Source organism: Gopherus evgoodei, chromosome 11 (genome assembly GCF_007399415.2).
Source record: "Gopherus evgoodei ecotype Sinaloan lineage chromosome 11, rGopEvg1_v1.p, whole genome shotgun sequence".
Lineage (NCBI taxonomy): Eukaryota > Metazoa > Chordata > Testudines > Testudinidae > Gopherus > Gopherus evgoodei.
Window position 1 is genome coordinate 66359439 of NC_044332.1, and position 25226 is coordinate 66384664.

General features: G+C 44.6%; 1 protein-coding gene across 2 annotated transcripts in view; it reads right to left on the reverse strand.

Annotated features, from left to right (window-relative positions):
• CCDC93 (coiled-coil domain containing 93) overlaps window positions 1–25226 on the reverse strand; it is a 110488-nt gene that overhangs the window by 74187 nt on the left and 11075 nt on the right. For both annotated transcript variants that reach the window (XM_030579392.1, XM_030579391.1), the window contains exon 6: window positions 24830–24886. In XM_030579392.1, the coding sequence (XP_030435252.1) occupies window positions 24830–24886 (57 nt within the window). The remainder of the gene's footprint in view (window positions 1–24829; window positions 24887–25226) is intronic.

Here is a 25226-nt window from a genome sequence, read left to right on the forward strand (position 1 = left end):
AGGCATAATTTGTTCAATTTGCCATTTTAAGGACATTTGAAAAGATGGCCAAAACCAAAACAGATGCCTGTTTAAATGAAAAAAACCTATAATTAAACAGACAGCTTCAGTGACCGGGAATTATGTCTTAACTGGATAATTAAATTTAATTACTATCTACTTAATTATTGCTCCTTTAGCCAGTCACATAGGAGGGGGAAACAGATTCTATTTTAAGAAAAAAAGCATGCAGGAAAAAATTTCCCAGCATTCTATCAACCAGAATTAATCAATGCCATATTGTAGCTAAGTTAAAGAATGTTTCATACAATTAAATACTAGTTGGAGAGAAGTGCACTAAATACAGTAGAATCTCAGAGTTACAGAGTTATTAACTGACCAGTCAACCACACCCCTCATTTAGAACCTGAGGTATGCAATCATCAGCAGAAGAGACCAATAAAAGCAAATACTGTACAGTACAGCACTGTGTTAAACTACTAAAACAAATAAAGGGAAAGTTTAAAAAAAGATTTAACGAGGTAAGGAAACTGTCCTTGTTTCATATAAATTCATATGGTTAAAAGCAGCATTTTTCTTCTGCACGGTAAAGTTTCAAAGCTGTATTAAGTCAATGTTCAGTTGTAACCTTTTGAAAGAAACATAACCTTTTGTTCAGAGTTACAAACAACCTCCATTCCCAAGGTGTTCATAACTGAGGTTCTACTGCACCATGCAGGATCACTGAGGCCACGTCTATAAAGCTTTGTAGCAGTGTAACTATTAGGTGGGGTGATTTTTTTAAATGATATAGTTATACCTGTACAACCCCTAGTGTGGATGTAGTTATACCAATACAAAGACGCATTATATCAGAATAGCTTATTCTCCTTTCTGTGTGGGAACAGTTATACCGGTATAAGCACAAATATACTACACTGTGGGGCTATACTAAAACTATATTCGTATAATGAAGCAGTACAACTTTTATGTATAACAAAGACCTAAGAGTACTTCAGAGAAGTGACAAAAGAACTACTGGAACCAGGATATGAAGCACTTTTAATGGGGCTATTTTTGTCATTTGTTTGCTGCAGGGAGAGGCAAATCCAGTTGCAGAATGTCTCATGTAACAGTAGTTTTTAAAAAGTGATTTATAAATCTTTTAAAACATTAAAAATGAAGATCCACAAGTACTACGGGCAGTGAAAATACAGGAAAAACAGATCAAAAGATGTATTGTCAACGCTTCTGATTTTACTGCCAGGTTTGTAATGTTTGGTGTTTTTCTTAAAGCCCCAGCATTCAGAGTCAGTTGACTATGTGCGAGTCAGCTCTCTCTCTCAAAAATGCACATTTTTAGCCCTAGCCCTCATGGTTGCAGAGAAGCTTGAAAACATGAACCTTAAAGGCTCCAAGACCAGAAAGGTAATACCCTACCCCATTGGCTTAAAATTCGTGACATTTTTAAAAAAATCTCATGTTCTGGAGGGGCCTGATTCATGATGTTTGAATGCTTGAGGCTGGTAATGCAACTAAATGTTAAACACAGGGAAAAGCAAGCTTAGTATTTTTCCATACTTAGCCAGTATCAGGAAAAAAGACGGTTACTCACCTTTGTAACTGTTGTTCTTCGAGATGTGTTGCTCACATCCATTCCAGGTAGGTGTGCGCGCCGCGCGTGCACGTTCGTCGGAAACTTTTTTACCCTAGCAACTCCAGTGGGCCGGCAGGTCGCCCCCTAGAGTGGCGCCGCCATGGCGCTCTATATATACCCCTGCCGGCCCGCCCGCTCCTCAGTTCCTTCTTGCCGGCTACTCCGACAGTGGGGAAGGAGGGCGGGTGTGGAATGGATGTGAGCAACACATCTCGAAGAACAACAGTTACAAAGGTGAGTAACCGTCTTTTCTTCTTCGAGTGATTGCTCACATCCATTCCAGGTAGGTGACTCCCAAGCCATACCTAGGCGGTGGGGTCGGAGTGAGAAGTCGCGGCACGGAGCACTGCAGTTCCGAAGGCCGCATCCTCCCTCGACTGCTGGACCAGGGCGTAGTGGGAAGCAAAGGTGTGGACCGATGACCAGGTCGCTGCCCGACAGATTTCCTGGATGGGCACACGGGCGAGGAAGGCTAGCGACGACGCCTGCGCCCTGGTAGAATGCGCAGTCACACGGCCCGTAGGGACATGGGCCAAGTCATAACAGGTCCTGATACAGGACGTAACCCAAGAGGATACCCTCTGGGAGGAGATAGGAAGCCCTTTCATACGGTCCGCTACCGCCACGAAAAGCTGGGGGGATTTTCGGAAGGGCTTAGTCCTCTCTATGTAGAACGCGAGAGCCCTACGGACATCCAGCGAGTGGAGCTGCTGCTCCCTGCCTGAGGAGTGAGGTTTTGGGAAAAAAACCGGAAGGAAAATCTCTTGGTTGACGTGGAAGGCTGAGACCACCTTGGGCAGAAAAGCAGGGTGTGGTCTCAGCTGCACCTTGTCCTTGTGGAAGACCGTATATGGGGGGTCTACCACAAGAGCTCGGAGCTCCGACACCCGTCTAGCTGAGGTGATAGCCACTAGAAAGGCAGTTTTCCAAGAGAGGTAGAGCAGGGAGCAAGTAGCTAACGGCTCAAAGGGGGGCCCCATGAGCCGGGACAACACCAGGTTAAGATCCCAGGTTGGAGCAGGGGGACGGACGTTAGGGAATAAACGTTCCAGCCCTTTAAGGAATCTCGACACCGTCGGGTGAGAAAAAACGGAGCGACCGTCCGCACCCGGGTGAAAGGTGGAGATAGCTGCTAGGTGGACTCGCAACGACGATAAGGCCAGACCTTGCCCTTTGAGGGACCAAACGTAGTCTAAGATTTCGGTTACCGAAACTTCCATAGGGCGGAGATTTCTCTCTACGCACCAACAGGAGAAGCGCTTCCATTTCGCCGAATATGTGGCTCTTGTGGACGGTTTCCTGCTGCTCAAGAGCACCTCTCTCACAGGCGTGGAGCAGCGCAGCTCGGAACCAGTCAGCCACGCAGGAGCCACGCCGCTAGGTGCAGCGACCGCAGGTCTGGGTGACAGAGGGTCCCGTGGTCCTGGGTAATCAGGTCCGGATGAAGGGGCAGGGGAACTGGGTCGGCTATGGCCAAGTCCAGCAGCATGGTGTACCAGTGCTGCCTGGGCCATGCCGGGGCCACCATGATCACGAGAGCCCTGTCCCTGCGCACCTTCAGGAGGACCTTGTGGACCAGAGGGAACGGGGGAAATGCATAGTACAGGTGGGTTGACCACTGGATGAGGAAGGCATCCGCTATCGACCCCGGCTCCCTGCCCTGAAAGGAGCAGAACGCTTGGCACTTCCTGTTCCCTTTGGACGCGAAGAGGTCCACCCGGGGATAACCCCACCTCCGGAAAATGGAGAGAGCGACGTCCGGGCGAAGGGACCACTCGTGTGACAGGAAGGATCTGCTCAATTGATCTGCCAGAGTGTTCCGTACTCCAGGGAGGAAGGAAGCCCTGAGGTGAATGGAGTGGGCTACGCAAAAGTCCCAGAGTCGTATCGCCTCGTGGCACAGGGAGGAGGACCTAGTGCCTCCCTGCTTGTTGATATAGTACATGGTCGTCGTGTTGTCCGTGAACACGGCGACACAACGACCCTGAAGCTGATGACAAAACGCTTGACAAGCAAGGCGGACCGCTCTCAACTCCCGCATGTTGATGTGGAGCCCCACCTCCTCCTGGGACCACAGGCCCTGTGTCCGCAGGGTCCCTAGGTGGGCCCCCCAGCCTAGATCTGAGGCATCCGTTGTCAGGGATACCGAGGGCTGAGAGGGGTGAAAGGGAAGACCCGCACATAATACGGACTGGTCTAACCACCAGCCGAGAGAATCTAAGACCTTCTGGGGGATTGTGACTAACATGTCTAAAGGTTGCCTTGCCGGCCTGTAATGACTGATAAGCCACAGCTGGAGAGGCCTCATGTGGAGCCGAGCGTAGTCGGTCACAAAAGTGCACGCCGCCATGTGGCCTAACAGGGTTAGACATGTCCTCACTGACGTCAATGGAGCTGACCGCAAACGTTGAACGATCGCCGCCATGGTCTGGAACCGTTGCAGAGGCAGCGAGGCCCTGCCCACAGTGGCATCCAGGACGGCCCCGATAAATTCCACCTTCTGCGTGGGCCTCATAGTGGACTTGTCTGTGTTTATCAAGAGGCCCAGACTTGCAAATATGGCGGTGATCATGCGGACATGGCTGTTGACCTGCTGTTCCGACGTGCCCCGAATCAACCAGTCGTCCAGATAAGGGAACACGTGGACACGGTTGCGCCGAAGATGCGCCACGACAACTGCCATGCATTTTGTAAACACCCTCGGGGCCGTGGACAGGCCGAATGGGAGGACTGCAAATTGATAATGAAGAGCCCCCACAACGAAGCGGAGAAAGCGTCTGTGGCGCGGCCAAATGGCAATGTGGAAATACGCGTCCTGCATGTCGAGGGCGGCGTACCAGTCTCCCGGATCCAGGGATGGAATAATGGTCCCCAGGGATACCATGCGGAACTTCAACTTCACGAGGTATTTGTTGAGTTCTCGCAGGTCGAGGATAGGCCTGAGGCCCCCCTTGGCCTTGGGGATCAGAAAGTAGCGGGAATAAAACCCCTTGCCTTTCTCGTTTTCCGGAACCGCCTCTATAGCTCCTTTGCTGAGGAGCGTCTGCACCTCCTGCCGAAGGAATTGCTCGTGAGAGGGGTCCCTGAAGAGGGACGAAGAAGGAGGGCGGGAAGGAGGGAATGAAACAAACTGCAGGCGGTATCCCGTCTGCACCATGCTTAAGACCCAGCGGTCCGATGTTATTTGGGACCACGCCAGGAGGAAAAACAAAAGGCGGTTGGAAAATGGGGGGGAAGGATCCATAGGGGAAACTGTTACCGCGCCCTCGGGCGCACCTTCAAAATGAAGGCTTAGGACCAGGCGGGGGTTTTGAGGAGCCTTGGTTCTGCCCCCCTTGGTTCCCAGACTGCCTGCGCCTGCCGTTCCTGCCGCGGCGCCTGTAAAGGTCCTGCCGCTGGCGGAACTGGGAAAACGGCCTACGTTGTTGCTGTTGTTGCGACCTAAAGGGTCTACGCTGCGTCACGGGGGTGTGCATCCCGAGGGACCGCATAATGACCCGGTTGTCTTTTAGACTCTTGAGTCTGGGGTCTGTCTTATCAGAAAACAGGCCCTGGCCTTCGAAAGGAAGGTCCTGTATAGTATGCTGGAGCTCCGGCGGAAGGCCGGAAACCTGCAGCCAGGAGATGCGACGCATCGTAACTCCTGACGCGAGGGTACGGGCAGCCGAGTCCGCAGCGTCCAAGGAGGCTTGTAAGGCCGTGCGTGCGACCTTCTTGCCTTCGTCCAAGATGGCCGTAAACTCTTGGCGAGCATCCTGTGGCAGCAGCTCCTTAAATTTGTCCACTGCCACCCAGGAGTTAAAGGCGTATCTGCTCAGCAGGGCCTGTTGGTTAGAGACCCTGAGCTGCAGCGCCCCAGCCGAATACACCTTACGGCCAAGGAGGTCCATCCGCCTGGCTTCTCTGGATTTGGGGGCCGGAGCCTCCTGGCCGTGACGCTCCCTATCGTTCACCGATTGCACCACCAGTGAACCGGGAGTCGGGTGAACATGTAGATATTCGTATCCCCTAGAAGGGGCCATGTACTTTCTCTTGACTCCTTTCGCTGTCGGAGGGATGGAGGCCGGGGACTGCCAGATAGTATTGGCGTTGGCCTGGATGGTCCGTATGAAGGGCAGGGCGACCCTGTTGGGAGCATCAGAAGAGAGGATGGTGACAATTGGATCCTCTATCTCCGAGACCTCCTCTGCCTGCAGACTCAGATTTTGAGCCAATCGCCTGAGGAGGTCCTGGTGCGCCCTGAGATCCAGCGGGGGGGGACTGTTGGAGGAGGTACCCGCCACCGCCTCATCCGGGGAGGAGGATGATGAGACCCCAGGCACGAGAGTGTCTAACTGAGGGTCTTCCTCAGCCCTCGCCTCTGCCTCCGGAGCCGCAGCGGAGTCCTGCTGTTTGGACCCTTCGTCCCCTTCCGGGGAGGGAGGGGGGCGAGACAAGGAGGCTTCAGGGGCCCTACGCTCCGCAGTCGCCGGTCTAGCAGGGAGCTGCTGGGGGCCCTGGGCCTGATGGTATGCCCAGGGTGTCCAGAATCCCCACTGTTGTGGGCCTTGGTCTTGCAGCGACGGATCACCGAACAGCGCTGCCTGCCGGTCGGTGCCCAGCGCATACCCGCTGTCCGTCTGGGAGGATACGGACGGCTGTCTCGAGGGCTACGGTGGGGCCGACCCCGGATGGTAAGGGTCTGCGCGGGCCGGCACGGAGGATCGTCTCGGTGCCGGGGACCGGTGCCGGGAGTCATATCGGTGCCGGGACCGGGATCTGTCACGGTGCCGGGATCCTGATCGGTACCGGGCGCCGCTTCGGTACCGGGACCTGCCACCAGCTCGGTGCCGGGAGGTCGAACGGGACCTACCACCAGCTCGGCGCCGGGAGGTCGACCGGGACCTACCACCAGCTCGGCGCCGGGAGGTCGACCGAGACCGGGACCTGCCACCAGCTCGGTGCCGGGAGGTCGACCGGTGCGGTGAGTAGCGTCGGGACCTGCTCCTGGAGTCGCGGTGCCGGTGTCGCCGACTGGAGCCTGACCGCGACCGCCTCGATGCCGACCGTTGCCGCGAGTGCGACCGGTACCGCTGAGGGGAGCGGTGCCGGGACTGCGAGCGGCGTCGGGATCTGGAGCGCCCAAGACGTCGGGACCTGGATGGCGAACGACTGTCTCTGGGCGGCGCCGACATCATGGGCTTGCCTCTGGACACAACCCGCACCGGAGGTACCGGGGGTGGCAGCCGAGTGGGCTCAGTCAGGGCAATAAGGTCCCGAGCCGAGGCGAAGGTCTCCGGTGTGGATGGGACCACTACCTCAACCCCAGATCTCATGGGGGAGCTCGGCGGCACCGGACTCAACGGACCCGCCGGGCCCGGAGTCAACGGTGCTGACGGTGCCGGCGGCGCCGCGGCCGATGTCGAGGCCGGGCGCTCAAGCCGGGTCTGCCTGGCCGGAGTATCAGACTTCGACGGCCTTGGCTCTGATTCCAGTGCCGGAGAGGGTCGGTGCCGAGGAGTCTTCTCGGTGCCGGAGCGATCCGGTGCCGGTGCCGATACCACGGCCTGCGAAGCCGACGGGTCAAGTGCCGCCTCCATTAGGAGAGTTCGGAGCCTCTGATCCCTCTCCTTCTTTGTCCTCGGCTTAAAAGCCTTACAGATGCGGCACTTGTCGGATCTGTGCGATTCCCCGAGGCACTTCAGGCACGCTTCGTGGGGATCGCTGGTAGGCATGGGCTTCTTGCAGGCCGCACACTGCTTGAAGCCCGGCGAAACAGGCATGAGCCTGGCGCCGGGTGCCGGGAAGGGCTAAGCCCCCGGCGAAGAACTACTTAACAACTATTTAACTAAACTATCTACTTAAACTAATTAACAACTATAATGGAACTAGAGATGAACGATAGATAAACGATAGAGAACTAGGAGAGCTAGGGACGTGGAGGACAGCTAAGCCGCGCTCCACAGTTCCAACGACCGACACGGCGGTAAGAAGGAACTGAGGAGCGGGCGGGCCGGCAGGGGTATATATAGAGCGCCATGGCGGCGCCACTCTAGGGGGCGACCTGCCGGCCCACTGGAGTTGCTAGGGTAAAAAAGTTTCCGACGAACGTGCACGCGCGGCGCGCACACCTACCTGGAATGGATGTGAGCAATCACTCGAAGAAGAACTAGTGGATGTGGTATTTTATCATGTGGGATGATGGCTTCAAACATTTTAAAAAGCCAGAAGAGACAATAGTGATTTTCTTGTCTGACCTCCTGTGTAACACAGACCAAGATTTTCACCCAGTAACTCTTGCATCAAGCCCATAACTTCTTGATAAAGTAAAACATATCTTTTTATAAATCAGAATTTCTAGACTTCAAGTGAGCAAGAACCAACCAAGTCTGTTAGTAAGTTGCCAATTACTCTCACTTTTATCTACACCTTATTTCTAGTCTGAATTTGTCTAACTTCTCCTTCCAGCCACTGGATCTGGACTTTGAGAGCTTTTACTATCAGGTGTCTCCCTGTCTCGACCTATGCTAAGGACTGGAATTCATCATAGCAATTATAGCATGCACAAATACACCATAAATATTAGTCTAAGCATCAGATAATTGTGTAGATGAACGTAAAACTACTTACTGAGAATCTCAATTTCACAGCACATTCATCTTTCATCAGTAGCAGCTCTAGTTCCATTGAAAAGATTATTCGGTCATCTGGATTAATTATTAAAACTATGGACTAAAGATCTACCCGCTGTACTCCAGGGGAATATTAAATGAAATTTATGGTTATGGCCAGGACTGAAGGCTGGCAAAGGGAATATTAAGAATTAGTAATAGTGACTACATTTATTTGATCCTCTTTTAGAGGATACGATCTCTTCCCACAAATTCCAGTGCAAGGACATAAGGATGACCTGCAAAGGTGACTTTTCCCCCCCACTACTTAATCATGTAGAATGAAGGTTTGGGAGGCTCTCTTCCCTGCAAGAAAAGTTATTCTGCTCATTTTCTGCATTAGAAACTCAAGTTGTCTGGCCTGCAAGATTCCATGGCCTTGTCTCCATAAGACGCCTACCAGCAATACTGATGGCAGTAACAGTGGAGGCTAGAGTGAAGACAGAGCATAGGTATTTTTTATTTTTTTACCTGTGTGTTCTTTAATGATACTTTGAGCAGGAGGGGAAAAAAACCCAAGAGTGACAGACCCTCAACCTCTGAAGTTGCAAAGATGGAAAATTACAGGTCCCAATTTTCTTTAGCCTTATCTACACTGGGAATGCACCTCCATTTCAACTATCTAAAGAGCTTAGCATAGACCAGGAAAACTACAGTTTGCTCTGGTGGGAATTACTACTGTAAGCTTCGCTTTTCTGGCTCTCCTTGTCTATGTCAAGAGGCAGCTACATACTTGGCCACTAATGGCTGGAAGCAGGACAGTTTCCAATATAAACAAGGCAATACTGCAGACTCAGCCTATGATAACTGGAGAACCAATTAAATGTCTTAAGCAGCAGGATGATTAAAAAAACCAACAACTGATAGAGAAAAGGTTTTTAAACCAGTTTGCTTAAGATGCTTGTAAGCTGCCAACATTCCTCACCAGCCTCAAGAATTATCAATCATGCCTAAATCAGTCTTTAGCCCTTGCCTCCAGGCTTTGCTTGCTGTCCAAAACGACTAATAAACTCACAAAAGAAAAAAAACTTCCAATAGGGTCTCTCTATCCAGCCACAACTTACAGGCTTCTCACTTGGGGTCTCCTTTCTCCAGTGACCACTACAGGAAACGGTCCCTTCTTTTGCAACCTCCCTTCCACCGCACCTCCGCCCCCTTCCTGCAACTCTTTACAGGGATCACTTGTCTTATTCTCAGCTGGACCCAGGCCTCCGGCCCTTAGAGGAGCAGGCTATCCAGTAGCAATGCTGTTTGTTAACAGTAATTTAATCACCAACTGACAGTTTGCACAGTAAGTTTCTGTTAAAGATTAAATACACATCTTAAAAAAAAAAAAGATAAGAGCTGATATTTCCAAAGTTAAAAAAAACCTGATTTAATTTGTTTTTTAAAGAGAGGAGAGGGTAAAAACCACCTTTCAAGCATTTATACATCATAAAGGATCAAAAAAGGCAAATCCAATTTTAAAAGAAATAATTTCATAGGCCACCTTTAGAAGCCATTCTATAGAAGGAATGTTGTGAAGAAAGCACAGGATGGTAATTTATGCAGTAAGGAACATACTGATGTATGAAGCAAGCAACTCAGGAGCTATAAAGTACATTTTTAAAGGGTTATAATTCCACAGTAGAAACACTAGTTTAAGTTGTGGAAGCATCTTCTTCTATAAAGCTCCTACTTTCAGGCACTGATAACTTGTTGAAAAACTTACCTTTGGGATTAGTTTTTCCAATGACTGCTCTTAGCTGAAGAGAGTTTTTTGACTAATTTGGTAAAATTCCACTTAGACCTCTGAGTTCGGTATAATAAAATGGTGTTTTTCAGATACACCGCTACCTTGATATAACGCCACCCGATATAAAACGAATTTGGATATAATGCAGTAAAGCAATGCTCTGGGGGGAGGGCGGGGCTGCACACTCCGGTGGATCAAAGCAAGTTCAATATAACACAGCTTCACCTATAACACGGTAAGATTTTTTGGCTCAAAAGGACAGCATTATATCGAGGTAGAGGTGTATTGAGAAGCGTACCAGGCATTGTTTCTGTACATGCCTGGTACACTTCTGTACATATTCCCAAATAGTTTACGTTAAAAGACCTCCATATGCGACATGTACTTAATACTTATATTCTCTTCCCAGTTTCACTGGTGCAAACTCTTTATCATCCATGGAATTCCAATAGTACAACTAAGAAGAATTTGGCCCAGAAGTCTCAATCAAATGCCTGTGTCTGAAAAGAAGTGTAGAAATGCCGAAGTTGTGTGTTTGAAAGGAGATGATTAAAAATGTAGTGTAGGTGATTTTTTCAAGTATAAAGGTGCAGAGCTCATTATTCTAAAAAAAGATTAAAAATGGGTCTTACAGCAATAATGAATTTCATATATATTGAGTTATAAAATTTAACAGTGCACTACAAAATACTGCAAATGTGTAAACGGATCCAGTTAACACAGCAACTATAACCTCAAATTTCTTACTTGTGTGTCAAATTAGCACAGGGTTTTTTATTAATTTTTTTAAAGCTGTAACTTCATTTCTTTACTTCTCATTATTTGTTCTACTCTTAGTTCCAGTCCTGCAGACGGCACTCATGTTCTTAAAGTTTGCTGGACTGGGGCCATAGAATCTTGAAAACTGGCCTAATGTTGTGTAAGTAGGTGCCACTTCAGACTTCCACTGACAAAGCAACACTCATTTGCGTCCATCTGAATTTGACTTAAACATCTCTATGCCTGCTACTTTTCTGCCCTTCTCCTTATGCCCAATGCTAAATTTCCCTCACCTTTTTCCCTTAAGCACAAGCCAACACACTATTTACATCATCTGTCATCAATGGAAGCAGCACAGTAATGAGATTAGGGTTTGTTAACTAATTTGATCCAAGTGTCCTCCTAGCAGAGGGCTTTCCCCATCAAAGAATATCAGTATCATGTATAAACACAGCTGTTACAAGCACAAAGTTTCCTGACAGACTAATGGGCATGTTAGAAACTAAATGCTATTGTCCTCTGGAGAGAGTTTTCAAGCAAATCTAGTTTTGGGCTCAAAGTATTTGACAGGGTCCCTTTAAGACTGCTACTGTCTAAAACAAAACTGTTTCAGGTCAGCTGAAGCCTGGTAAAATGATTAATCCTGGAGTGATCATACTGCCTAGGAGAGAGAGTAAGCGTGTGGGAGGGAAAATGAGAAACCACTGTACATTTCTTGCCTGTTGCTGTAACAGCAGAAGAGGATCTGGATTCAAATACAGAGGCAGACTTGTTTGAGGCTGCACAACGCACAACTGGCCCAATCCAAGTCACTTAAGATCATACACAACTATTGGGACAAGAGCAGATGCACAATGAAAACCTGACTGTGTTCTGTGAGCTGAGTTCTAAAGAAACACATTGCAAAAACAGACCCAAAGAACAAACCAGAAGAAAACAGGGAGTTCCCACTCCCCACCCAGATTATAAAGTGGCTTGTGGTATAAGAGAACACAGGGGGCCAGATTCTGGCTCAGTTACACCAGTGTAAATCCAGCATAACTCAAAGCCAATGGACCTATTCCAAATTTACTCCTGTGTAACAGAGAGAAGTTTGTCCCAGTAAGTGAAAAACAATGACAGAAGCTATACATTACTGCTATCAACAGTTCTTTAATACATAGCCACAAGACCACATTTTGGCGTATTACAGTCCCACATCCCTTAACCCAAACAGTTTACAATTTATGAACTGGAAGGACATAAAATACCATGCATACATTACTGCTTGAGAAGTGCAATGTAAATAAATAAAGTAATATACATTCAGGATAATTTGCAACTGCAAAACTGCATACTTGTGCTGTTACAACAGTTTGAAGGCACTATGACCAAAACAGGGTATTAGCAAACTAAATCAAACTAAGCAGCATTCCCTCCTTTCTTAAGGCTTGGCTACACTTGTGAGTTATAGCATAACAGAGGAGCCACGGGCACGCTAGCTCACTACCCATTCACACTGGCAAGGCACGCTGAGCACTCTGACTCCGCAGCAACAGCGCTGCTGGTACTCCACCTTGGCAAGTGGAATAATGTTTGCTGCACCTCTGCTGAAGTGCCCTAGCACCAGTGTGGATGAGGTGCTGCATTACTGTGCTCTGATCAGCCATAATCCCCTTAAGTCAACTGGCCACTCTTGCCATTGTTTTGTAATCACTGCAGGAATGTGGATATGCCCTTTGAAAGATGCATTTCTGACAGCCGGCATGCTTATCTACTCCAAGGCAAAGTAACCATTACTATGGAATGCTGAGTGTGTGTGTGTGAGGGGAGAGAGAGAGAGGGGGGGGGTGGGGGGGGGTGAGGGGGTCTGTTGCTGTCTGAATTTACAAGACAGCATGCTGACATGCTCTAAGCCCCCCTAAAACCAACTCTTTCTCCCCACATACATACAACACACTCCACCCCATGCCCCCCATTTGAAAAGCACATTGCAGCCACTTGCATGCTGGGATGGCTACCACAATGCACTGCTCTCTGTGGCCTTTGCAAGAGCTGCTAACGTAGCCACACCAGTGCGCTTGCAGCTGTCAGTGTAAACAGATTGTAGCGCTTTCCCTACTGCGCTCTACGAAGGCTGGTTTAACTCAAAGCGCTCTAAATCTGCAAGTGTAGCCAGGCCCTTAATCTTCTAGAGATAGAGGAGCAGACCTTGACACTTTCAACATAAGAAAAAAAAAATCAGCCTGCCGCAAAGAGCTCAGTTTAATTGTCCTGGTTGCCTAGAAGAGTGTCTTTTCAGAGTTGGTTCTATGCAAGGAAATGCAGTTGAAGCTGAGCTCACCTAACCTTGGTTTCTGAAATGTGGAGATTTTCACAGGAACCAACAGGAACTGCAGAGGTGCAAATGGAAGTTTGCAGAATCTCCATTATAAAAAAGTTATCTCCTACAGGAGTAGACTGCACCCCCTTCAGCTGCTACAAACTAACCTTGGTTTCAAATGCACTCAAATCTAACCTGATACCATGAATTGCATTTAGTCTCTAAAATGGGGAAACCTCAAGCAGTACTTTGCAAGCCAAACTGTCTTAGCTTCAGCCTTTTATTACAATGGCACTGTTTATGAGAAACACACACACACACAATCAAACCCTCTGAAAAATCTTTCAGAATTAGGTGAGGTAACAAAATTCCTTTTTTAAAATACAATGTAGTGCTATGATTCAGTCCTTAATCCTAATACATTATTCACAGTCTTGCCATCATATTTACAAGATCTAGAAGTAATATCCATACTTTCCAAATATGTCAGGTCAGACATAAAACCAAAGCCCTGGAACATTTGCAATCACTAAAGAACCCATGTCTCTTTTTATTAATTCAGGGAAGGTAACCCAGTGCCCTGGCCAATTTCATTTCTGGCAGCTCTGTTTTGCCTCCCCTACACAGTTTCAATTGGATACAGCACTCTTCATGACATGCTGTCCTAAATGGTTGTTTTACATACATCACTTGTGCTCTGTTCAACGACTACTGCTTTTCACACCACAGAAGGCTGCATTTCAGTAAGGGATAATGGGAGCCCTGTGTAGAGCACATATAGATGTTTTTTCAACTTGTAAAGCATTTCTGCATCTGCTAAGATCAAAAGTATGGCTTTAAAGGAAGAAACCACACCAAATTTAACACCTAGCAACTTCTGCATTACTTCATATTAAGAGCAGGGTGGATAAAATAAAAATCATTTTTATTGGAATTTTTTTATTTAAATCTGATTATTTTTATAAAATGCTTTGAGGAAAAAACCTTTGAGCTATAATGTAACTTAATTAAAACTCTCATCATGGAATAGGGATTATACATTTTAATTCTATAGTATGAGACAATATAATCACATAATGTTTAAGAAAGGTTTTGTAAATGAGTTCCAATAGTTCAGGGATTAGGGACCTAATTTTATGGGGTTCCAGGGGCTTCAGTATAGACTATTTAGGTGAATCTTTCTATCTACCCAATATGACTCAGTGCTCAGTCTAGAACATACCATCAGGGATGCTTAGTTTTGCAGTTTTCAAATTGCGGATGTCTCTCTCCAGAGACACCATGCTTGTTAATAGCAAAAATGTTTTGAAATAAATATATAGAGGTGAAAACTAACAGACCTCAACCCTACTGTCCCTCTGCAAATTTGTGTAAACAGAGTCAATCCCTTACCTCTCTCTAAAAGTGAAAAGTTCCAAAACATTCAATGAATAGATCTGGACAAGTAGAAGTAGTATGGAGATAAATGTGAAAAGGGAGGGACAGGCAGTAGAAACAAAAACAGCATATTCCAGAAGTCTTGAGGTCTTTCTGAGTGTAGCCTTCATTGATTTGAGATCTATCATACCATTCTCTCATTAGGAGGCAAAACCTACAATGGCAGCAGGTCGTAAGAGATCCAGTTTGGAAATAATTTTAATTAAGTTTCTCTACCTGTGGGTAAGGCAGGCATGCGTGCAAAATGCAAACAGTGCAACAAAGAAACGCAAGGGCCTGGTTGCCCGAATGAAACATCATGAAAATTGTTCCTACTCAGGAAGAAGTTGCATTGAAGATGAAAGGAACATGCAGGATTTTCAGGTTGGTTAACTTTTTTAGGTCATACTTCCTTCTTAAGGACTGCCTGTCTTCCTTCTGGATTATTCTTGAATTCTCATGTTTGATTAAAAAAATATAGCTGTTACTCTATGGTACTATCATTTTAGATGCAGTTGTGATAAAAAATAAATAGCTGAAATAGGCAGATCTTCCTTTTACAACTTCACCTTTAAAGTAGTACTCAGTGTCAGGGAATGCAATGAGCAATACTAAATGAGCAGTATGGTAATAATTAAATAACTGCATTGACTTATTTTGTTTAGGAGAATCCATCCTCAACATGGAAGATTCTGAAGTCTATCCACCTTCAAGATCACCATCGTTTTCTATAGTTTTGGCATTATCTTACAATGATAGGGTTTCAGTCGCATCATGTATGTCACATAGCCACAGTATATCACTGTAGCAAAAAGAAAAAAAATCTCCATCATCCAGAAACAATCATAGATAAGAACCAGCAGATTACAAAATGAGGTAATTGATAAAAACTTGCCTGGTTTGTTTATGCAACAAACTCTCCTTTCCGTATGATTGAGAACCCACTCTTCATTAACATGGTTCAGTCATTAAGACCAGGACACAGTCTCCCAACAGAGTAGATGTCGCAGGCAAATTGCTGGATAAAGTGTATGAAAGAGAAACTGAGCAGTGTGCAAAAGGTCTAGAGGGAGAAATTGTTAACCTGAGTCTTGATGGGTGGAGCAATATCCACGATGATCCTATTTTATGTACTTGTGTGACAACAGAAGGGAATGTCTTCCTACAGAAACAATTGATACATCAGGAAATGCACACACAGCAGAATACTTTCAAGAAGTAGTAGTAAAAGCTATAACTGAAAAAAAATTCAAATGTCTAATATGCAGCTTGGTCACAGACAATGCTGCAAATGTATTCAAGACGAGAAGAGAGTCCCAAGCTAATAACATGTGGTTGGAAAGCTCATTTGATACACCTCCTAGCCAACGACATCAGTGTTCCAGAAATAAAGGCTAATGTTGCTGAAATTGCAAAATTTTTCCGTAACAACCACTTTGCAGCAGCTGCTCTGAAAAAAGTGGGAGGAACCAAGCTAACTCTTCCACAAGATGTGTGATGAAACTCTGTAGTGGACTGTTTTGAGCACTATATCAAGAACTGGCCTAATATGATGGCAGTTTGTGAACAAAATTGTGAAAAAATAGATGGCACTGTCACAGCCAAAGTTCTCAACATTGGGCTTAAAAGAAACGAACACATGCTGAGTTACCCTGAAGCCTATTTCTGGAGCCTTGAACAAAATGCAGGGAAATAGCTGTTTTATTGCTGACACTGATGAAATATGGAAGGAACTGAGTAAGATCTTTAAAAGAGAAATCTTGCAGTGACAGAGTTAAATTACAAGCATTAAAAAAAACAAATGGGACAACCACAGTCTCCAGCTCGTTTTCTTGCAAATATTCTCAATACTCTGTATCAGGGTCAAACTTTAACTGCTTAAGAAAAGGCATTGTCTATGACATGGACATCTAGCAATCATCCTTCCAGAATGCCAACTATAATAGAACTTCAGAGCTAAGGGTGAACCATTCAAGAAATATATGTTTGCTGATGATGTTTTAAAAAAAGTCACACCAGTGAACTGGTGGAAATCACTTAAGCACTTGTATTCAGAGACTGTTGAAGTGATAATCTCACTTTTAAACAGCAGGAGCTGCTTCTGTTGGTGTAGAAAAAATATTTTCTTCCTTTGGACTAATTCATTCCAAATCGAGAAATTGTTTGGGATCTGAAAAAAGAAGGAAAGCTTATTTTTCTTTTCTAGATTATGAACAAATAGGAAAATGAAAGTGAAGACGACTGTTAGCTGCAGAAGCCAATATTTTAAGTTTCTCATGTTGACTGGGCCAACAATTGATTTATTTTTAATTTCATTTCACTATTTTAGATAAAAACAATTTTAATAAAAGCAAACCTGATTTTAAACTTGAATGTTTAACTACATTCAAAAATTCATATGCTTGTTTTGTTAAAATATTATATGTTTGCTGTTGAAGGAAAAAAACCAGAATACGCAATGTTGTTGTTTTAGTTAAATAAAACAATTTAAATGTCTGTCTGGTGATGTTCTCCTCCTAATACAGCATGGCAAGAAAATCCTCCAAATATTAATGGATTAACTTGCTGAACTGGAAATAGTTCACCTCCTAATGACTTCATAAATATCTACTTCAATTATCTTTGGTAAATGAAATAACCAATCATTCATTTTCTGATATAGATGTAAAACTAATCTGAAAAGTTTTCAAAATAAATCACTTTAAAAATGTATAGTGTGTACCTTCTAAAAAGGAAATCTATATCCATCTCTGAGTTGTGAACAGTGTGTGTTAAGGTTATAACAACCAAGAATGCCCTTTTATGTAGAGATCCACGATTAAATAGAGCAGGGGTCAGCAACCTTTCAGAAGTGGTGTGCTGAGTCTTCATTTATTCACTTTAATTTAAGGTCTGGCGTGCCAGTAATATATTTTAAGGTTTTTTAGAAGGTCTCTCTAAGTCTATATATTATATAATTAAACTATTGTTGTATTGTAAAATAAACAAGGTTTTCAAAATCTTTAAGAAGCTTCATTTAAAATTAAATTAAAACACTGATCTTATACTGCTGGTCTGGGATTCTGCTCACCTAGGCCAGCAACGGGCTGAGCGGGGCCTGCAGTCGGGACCCCAGCGGGCAAGGGTCCAGCAGCCCAAACCCCAGACTGGCAGCCCACTGCCGCTCAGGTATTCCATCTGCCGGCTCCTGCCAGCCTGGATCCCGGCTGCTGGACCCACTCAGCCCCCTACCGGTCTGGGGTCCTGGCCTTGTCCACATACAGTGGGTACCTACCTTCTTCCTAGTTCTGGCCCATTCTCCTCCTCTCTCTGCACTGAGCTGAGGGTGGGAGTGCACCGAGCACAGGGCTGCGGGTGAAGGGTCCGGCCAGGAGCTAGAATGAGGGAGGGGGCTCAGGGTTGGGGCAGGAGGTTTGGGTGTGGGGCACTTACCTGGGCAGCTCCCATTTGGTGCAAGAGGTGCAGCTGGGAATGTAGGCGTGGGGTGCAGGCACTCCCGTTTGGTGCTCAGGGTGGGGGGGACTGGGGATATGTGCGGGGGTGCCAGAGTCAGGGCTGGGGTCATGAAGGACTCAAGCAGAGGGCTGGGTGTGTATGAGGGGGGTACAGGGTTCAGGGCAGGGGCCTGGGGTGTGTGCAGGGCTGGGGGGCTGAGGAAAGAGGGCTGGGGGGGTGGGTCAGTGAAGGGGACTGGAGGGAATATGCCCCTATTCCACCATCCCCCTTCCCCAAGGCCCTGCCCCTGCTTCTTCTCTGTCTTTGCAGGGAGCAGCGAGCATGCTGACTCTGCTCCTTCCCGACCCCCTCCCTCGCAAGGGCCATCAGCTGATCATCCATCCCTCTCTCCCTGCCTGCCAGAGAGGTAGAGGAGGGGCAGGAACCCAGCATACTATGGGAAGAGGTAGGGGAGCTGGCAGGACCAAGCTTCTGCCCCCTGCCCCTGTGGGGAGAGGGGGGAAGCGGAGGGCAGAGAAGAGAGCCGGGCAGGATTTTTAATGGCACGCTGCTGCCTGCTGGACTCCTGCAGGCAGCAGTGTGCCATAACAAAAAAAGGCTCATGTGCAGTCTTTGGCATGCATGCCATAGGTAGCTGACCCCTGAAATAGAGAATCTTCCTGACTAGTGATTTTAATCATGATCGAAATCAATCAAATCCACTCTGATTAAGAGAACAAAACTCCAGACCTATTAAACAAAAGAACAAACAAAAATCATCTATCAGTACAGAACAGGAGCATCCGAGCTGCTTTACACTTCTCTAGACACACTGTCAAAACAGTTTTTACCCTTTTACAGATACACTGACGAAGAAGACTGGCGTTCCCAGAATCTGCTCTCTAGCTTTGCTCACTAAGTATAATGAAAATACATCAGAGTCTCCTCTTTTCCCCTGGCGTTTTTATGTGTTTTGAGGAGTTTTGGCAGCTTTACAGCAGGAAACACTTTTTTTTTTTATTAAAGCTATTGCGTATCAATGCAAGTGCATTGAAGCCATTTAAATTCATGCCAGTTGTCCAAATGCAGAAGTATAATATTGTTCTTTAAGATTTTTAACTGGCTTACATATACACACACACACACACACCCCTACCTTAAAAAAAAAAGAGCTGAAGTAAAAATGTAAATTAGCCATCTCCCAATGCAACTGTATTCCAATTCCCCTGCCACCCACCTAGCCACTATGTCTCCTGCTTTAACGTTAAGAGACTGCAAAAATTACTTGGGTATTAGTTAATGCAGCCAAATGTCCTTGTTTTAGTGCCAAAAAGCATTGAAACGTCAATATTTAGATCTCAAGATGAGAGGTTATAACTCAGAAATCCACTTTACAGCTATACGTCACAGGAAAAATATACATAATAAAAACACAGTCAGGGTCTAATCTCAAAACAACAGTATTTTACATATGGAAGAGAAGGAAGGACAAATGTGTAGACAGGACCATAATAGTACTGTGTGTTTTAAACACTTTATCCCCTGGTTTAAACAAAGCAGATACGGAGGTTCAAAGAACAGCTATTGTGCATAGTCTAGAGCTACCTTCCTTACTGATAAGAATGCTAAAAATCAACATTCTCCTATTTAATTCTCAAGAACTTACCATAGCAACCTCAGCACATCACACATCATCAGTACAAAAGCATCCATGGCCCATGAAACCTCTCACTACACCCGCGCCAGCACAAAACCCTTTTTCACCTGACAGTTCTTTTCACATATCTGTGAGTTAGAAATACACACACACACACACCACTATAGTCATAGCATCTACATATACAAAATAACTACAAGTTCTACTGCAAAGGGCCCCTGAGCTCTTCAAAACCTCCCCTTCTTCCAATATCACCCACCTCCAACTACAAACACATCTCTGACGATACTTTCCAAGCTCATGAGGACTTGAGGTCTTCCTGCTCTCTGGTGGTAAGGAGCTCCACACTCTAGGACTTTCCACTGAGAGCTCTCTGCCCATGATACCCAGAAATTTCACCCTGGAGAACAGGGAGGGGAAGAGCAGATGCAGTGACCTTGTTAATCACAGCTGCCATGGAGGGCAGTAGGAGAGGCGGTCACTGAGATGGGTCCAAGTGAAGGGATTTGGGAATCAAGAGCAGCATCTCAGGCTGGGTCTGGAACTGTAGAGGCAGTCAGTGCAGACTGAAGTACCAGTATGATGTACTCTCTCCATCTAAGTTCATTCCATTTAAGGGGCAGAGTGGCCCATTGTAGCTCCATGTGGCCTATACAGTCAGCCACAGGTAAGCATATTGCAGGAGTCGAGTCTGAGAGTGACTAAAGCATTGATCAGCCTACTTTGTCTCAGAGATTATGGGGCTTCGAAATTTGGAAGAAGGCATTTCTCTATACTGTGGTTCTTTAGGTGTCCAAAAGCAGCAATTACTTCAATAGGACCATAACTGCCTTGACTCTCAGACAAGGACTTTAAAAAACTTTAAGTCTAACAATGTGTTGGGAGAGTCCTACACAGAGCAGGTGAAAAAGAGGAGAGCTCTTTGAACCATCTATGTCAGACATGGTCAGTTTGACAACAGAAAAAAGAACACAGACCTGTAAAGATAAAGGGGCCTTTCACCATCACTGTCACAGGTGGCAAGAAGCAGAGGAAAAGGCATGCCTGGAAATCCTAGAGGAAAACAGCACTTTATACCTAGTCCTAATAAAATTTCTGCAATGCACTTAAATACTACACAATGATAAGAGCAACAGAAAACCAAGATATAAAATGAGCCCCAGGGCTTCAGATCAGCTACTATGTAAATCAGAGTCTCAGGAGCAGGTAGATTTTCTAGCTCATGTTATACAAGGAATTGAAATAATAGTTCAGATAATTATGAGATGACTGATATATGCTACATTATTTTAAGATTAAACAAAAAGTGTTTACTTTAGGATAATCTGAAGTCTAATTTTTTCTTCTAGTTGCAGCTCACCTTGGTCTACTCTGATTAAAAATTATGCAAATTTAAAGATAAATATGGAGCTGAGAGTCAAATGCATAGAATATATTCTTAATGGCTCTTACCTGGTGATCTGAGGTTTTGTTAAATATCACCAAGGTTTTTTTGTTTGAAGTTCTCCCTACGCAGAGATACAGCATTATAAATTCTAATGCCAAAGTAAACTGGTGATTTCTTTCCTCCGAAGGATTTCTGCTAGGTATTCAGCATTATGGACCCACAACTCCTATAAACCAGTATTGTCTTATGTTCTACTAGTAAGAATCCATATTGCATCCAAGGTAAAGCCTATGGAAACATGCAGGTTTTTTCCTTAGAGACTAGTTTGAAATCCAAAGTCCACCCATGTTTGAGCCAAGACTGATTTCAACATTCCCAGTAAGAGAATTAAACTTTCTGTGTGCAATCTGACCACCAGTTGGGTGGCATAAACCTTGGGCAAGCTAAGAAACTCAGAAAACGCTGATGGGCAGTCAACAAGTGCAGGACAGGTACCAGAGGTGGTCTGATGTATTTATACTGGGTAAACAGTATTGGTGGAGGCTGGGAGCAGGAGAGAAAAAAAAGAGGGGAGAAAAAACAAAAACAAAAACAAACCAAACAAACAAGGCAAGCCATATCTTCCTTTTGAGAAGATGCTCAAGTTGAGCAGCTTCAGCACTTCATTTGGGTCTTTTCTAAAGCTATTAACAAGATCATAAGCTTCCTTAACATGTGTCCATGATATCCGTAGGAAGATTCATCCTCGAACAAATATGGGGGGGAGGGGGGAAAGTAATACAGGCCATCTACATAAAAAACATTTGTCCAACTATTTTTTTTTTTTATAAAATGTTTCAGCAATTATAATACATGGTTGACTAAGACCCCTTCCTCCTCCTGTTCTTGAATATTTTTAGATAAGAAGAAATTAAAGTCTTCCAACTTATTCAAGTTAGTGTGAGAAAGTGGAGAACCAATACAAGATCTAACAATTGAATTTTATCTACATAAATAAGGCTTGGCAGAATTTGATTTTTGTTTTTAATAATTTTGATGGATATCAATGTTTATTTTTATGCTTTAAGATTTTTATTGATTTAAATTTTCAGAGTGCAGGATATGATGTGAGGTCAAACAATAATTATGGAATGATAGTACATATTGAGAGTCAAAAGTTAAAGCTTTACAACTGTTGACAGTTGTGTTTTAGCATCACGTCAAAAACCACAAAAAAAAAATCCTTAAATCGAACTATTAAGTTCTAAAGTAGCATTTTTCTTACTTTGTCTATTTGTTTCTATCATCATTGATGGAAATATTTTTTTGTGAGTGTGTATTGGGTGAAGTCAACGTTTATTGACATTTGAAAATAAAAATCTATTCCTTCCAAGCCTATATATTAGGAATACTCAGCCTTAGGAGAAAGGGGGGGATGACTTGGATTTGCCTCTTTCCACAAATCAACATTCCCTGAAATCTACAAAAAACAGAGATGCATGGTCAAGTTCCATCCTGCCTGTGAATTCTGCAGACTGAGAAGGAGAAGTGGGACAAAGTGTGCATCACCACCACAGTTGCTGCCATCACATCAAGGTATCCTATGACCACTGAGGACATTCCAAGTTTTGGGGCAAAAAACTCATTCTGCAATCCCAGTTGCTGGGATTTCAGTTCAGGCAGGAGTCTAGTCTTCAGTCCGAATGTGGAGGGGGAAAGGAATGGAATTTGTTGGGATGGAGGATCCTGAACCTGATGTACTATGTAGATGTATGACAATGAAATCAAGATAGTATGAGTGGGAACCTCAAGATCAACCTCATGAGGGGTGTTCTGTTGATCTTCTGTGATAAATTAGGATGACCAGAAGGGAGAAAAAGTATAAGGGATGATGTCTGGCTGTTATTTCACCTGAACATAGGTATTCATGGCCTGGACTATGCCCATGCAGCTGTGCCTCTGTTGCTGATGGGCATATATAAAAGCAGGAAGCTTCTCTGAGGAGACTGAACAGCAGGCAATGTAACCACTAAAACCCAGCTGCTTCATCAGCATCAATCCTTTTTTTTGTTTGTTTGTTTTGTGTTTTTAAGATCACCACTTCTTTGTACTGGTGACCAAAATCATACATCCAGCAGTCTTCAATGAAATCATAAACAAGAGCAAACTATGGCTGAGATTGGACAAAATCTTCTAATAAGTATTTTTAACTTAGAACAACTTTGAAAAACAGGTGAAAGTTCAATGGATTTAGAGGGGTAAGTGATGTGTGACACATTACGAGTTTGCCTCTCAGCATGACAGCACCTCTTTAATTTACATGATGCGGCTGATAAACAACAGAATTGCATTCCTTATGCAACAGAAGCAATGTTATCAGAGTATGCGAATGGAAAAGGGCAAACCTAGAATGGAAAGATAGTTAATTTCCAGCTTCACATGAAATATGGACTACTGAAGTGGAGTTACTCAAAGGGTCATCATAACAGCCAGTAGTTCAAAGAAAGATGAGGGGTCAATTACAGCAGAATGTAATTAACATTTTTAACAGGGAGGGTAATTAACCATGGAACAGACTGTCAAGGGAAGTGATACACTGACCATCACTCTAAGACTCTTAATCTAGATTGGATCGCTCCCTAAAACATATGCTCTAGTTTAACCTCAGTCTTATTTTCCTCAAAAACGTTGACTTATGAAGCATGGAAGAATAATTCCCATCAATGCAGCAGGAATTACTGTGTGAAGTTCTTTGGTCTGTTTTATTTAGGCAGTCAACTAGATGTTCACAGTGGCCTTAAAATCGACAGACAAGAATTTCAAGGCTGACTGTCATTTTGGGGGGCATAAATTTCTGGGTACCCAGCTTCACCCACATTAATTGGGAATATTCCCCCCCCCCCAAGAGGGCAGGTACTTACCATTTTCTGAAGATCAGGCCTCTCTGCAGGGTTTATTTGAATACCCCAAAATTGAGACCACCAAAATCACTAGTCACTTTTCAAAGTTTGGCCTTTGAATGTACAGAGAGCATCAAGGACAAGTGAAGCAAATTGTTGATGTTGAAAGTAAATGGATAGTCAGATTGCTGAACAATTTGTATCTCTAAACAAGAGCACAGAGATGTCTACCTGCTATCTAGACATTTTAATTCAGGTAAGACAGAATGACAGTTAAAGTACACATGATATACTAACCCTTGGTGGCATTATCTGATTCATAACATTATTTGCAATAACATGGTTTCTGACAGCAGCAGCTTCTTTTTCAGTTTTGACATTTGAAGGTTTAGAAGCTATATGTTTAAAGAAGGAGAAAAATAAAAGACTATAACTCTCCAGAGTTTGAATGCCTTGAGAAAAAAACATTGCCAAGTAGGCATAACTAGCAAGGAGTGCTCATATTTTGGTTATTAGTTATAGCAAGTAGTTACAATGAAAACAAGTTTTGAGATTTAAATACATTTAATTTCCAGGCCTTGTTTCCATTTTAATATATTTTAAGGGTAAATTATTCCTGTTTCTGACAGTTTCAAATGAATGTTTTAGTCTCCTAGAGTTTTAATGATGTATGCACCATCCTGTGACTTTTGTTTGATGGCATGGAAAGAGACACTCCCTGCAATGGCAACTGACGAGCTCTATGCCGGTGGTGCATAATACACCTAAGGGCTTGTAATGGGAAATGGTGGCATCTATGACCCTTTCTGAGAAAGGGATTGACATGCAGCACCTAATTGGGACCTCCTCATGAGAAAACTCAGTAGCAGTTGCATTAATTAAAATTAAATATCACATTCTATTACTCACAAAAAGGTCTTTAAACATCTAGGTTTTGAAGTTTGATCATAAAAGCTCAATATATTGTACTTACAAAGATATTGGTAACTGTTTTGATAGCCTTCTCTTTCCTTTGCATAAACTCATCATCCTGCAAGACAATTAATTGACAATTAAAAACCAAGAAAATTGAGCTTAAGCCTCAACACTACTAATGCATTTAGCAAGCAGATTTGTCAGCTGGTTCCTAAATGAGCTGTTCAATTATTCAGTTAAGTACACTTAACTCTACAACTGCATCAACAGTCTGTCTGTTCTCTGTTTGTACAGCACTGTACAATAGTGTCCTACTCAAGACTGAGGATCCTTGGTGAAATCGCAAAGCAAATTAAAATGGACTTATTGCAGAGGAAAATAAGTGTCTCAGTGTACAGTAACTCCTCACTTAATATTGTAGTTATGTTCCTGAAAAATGCAACTTTAAGGGAAAC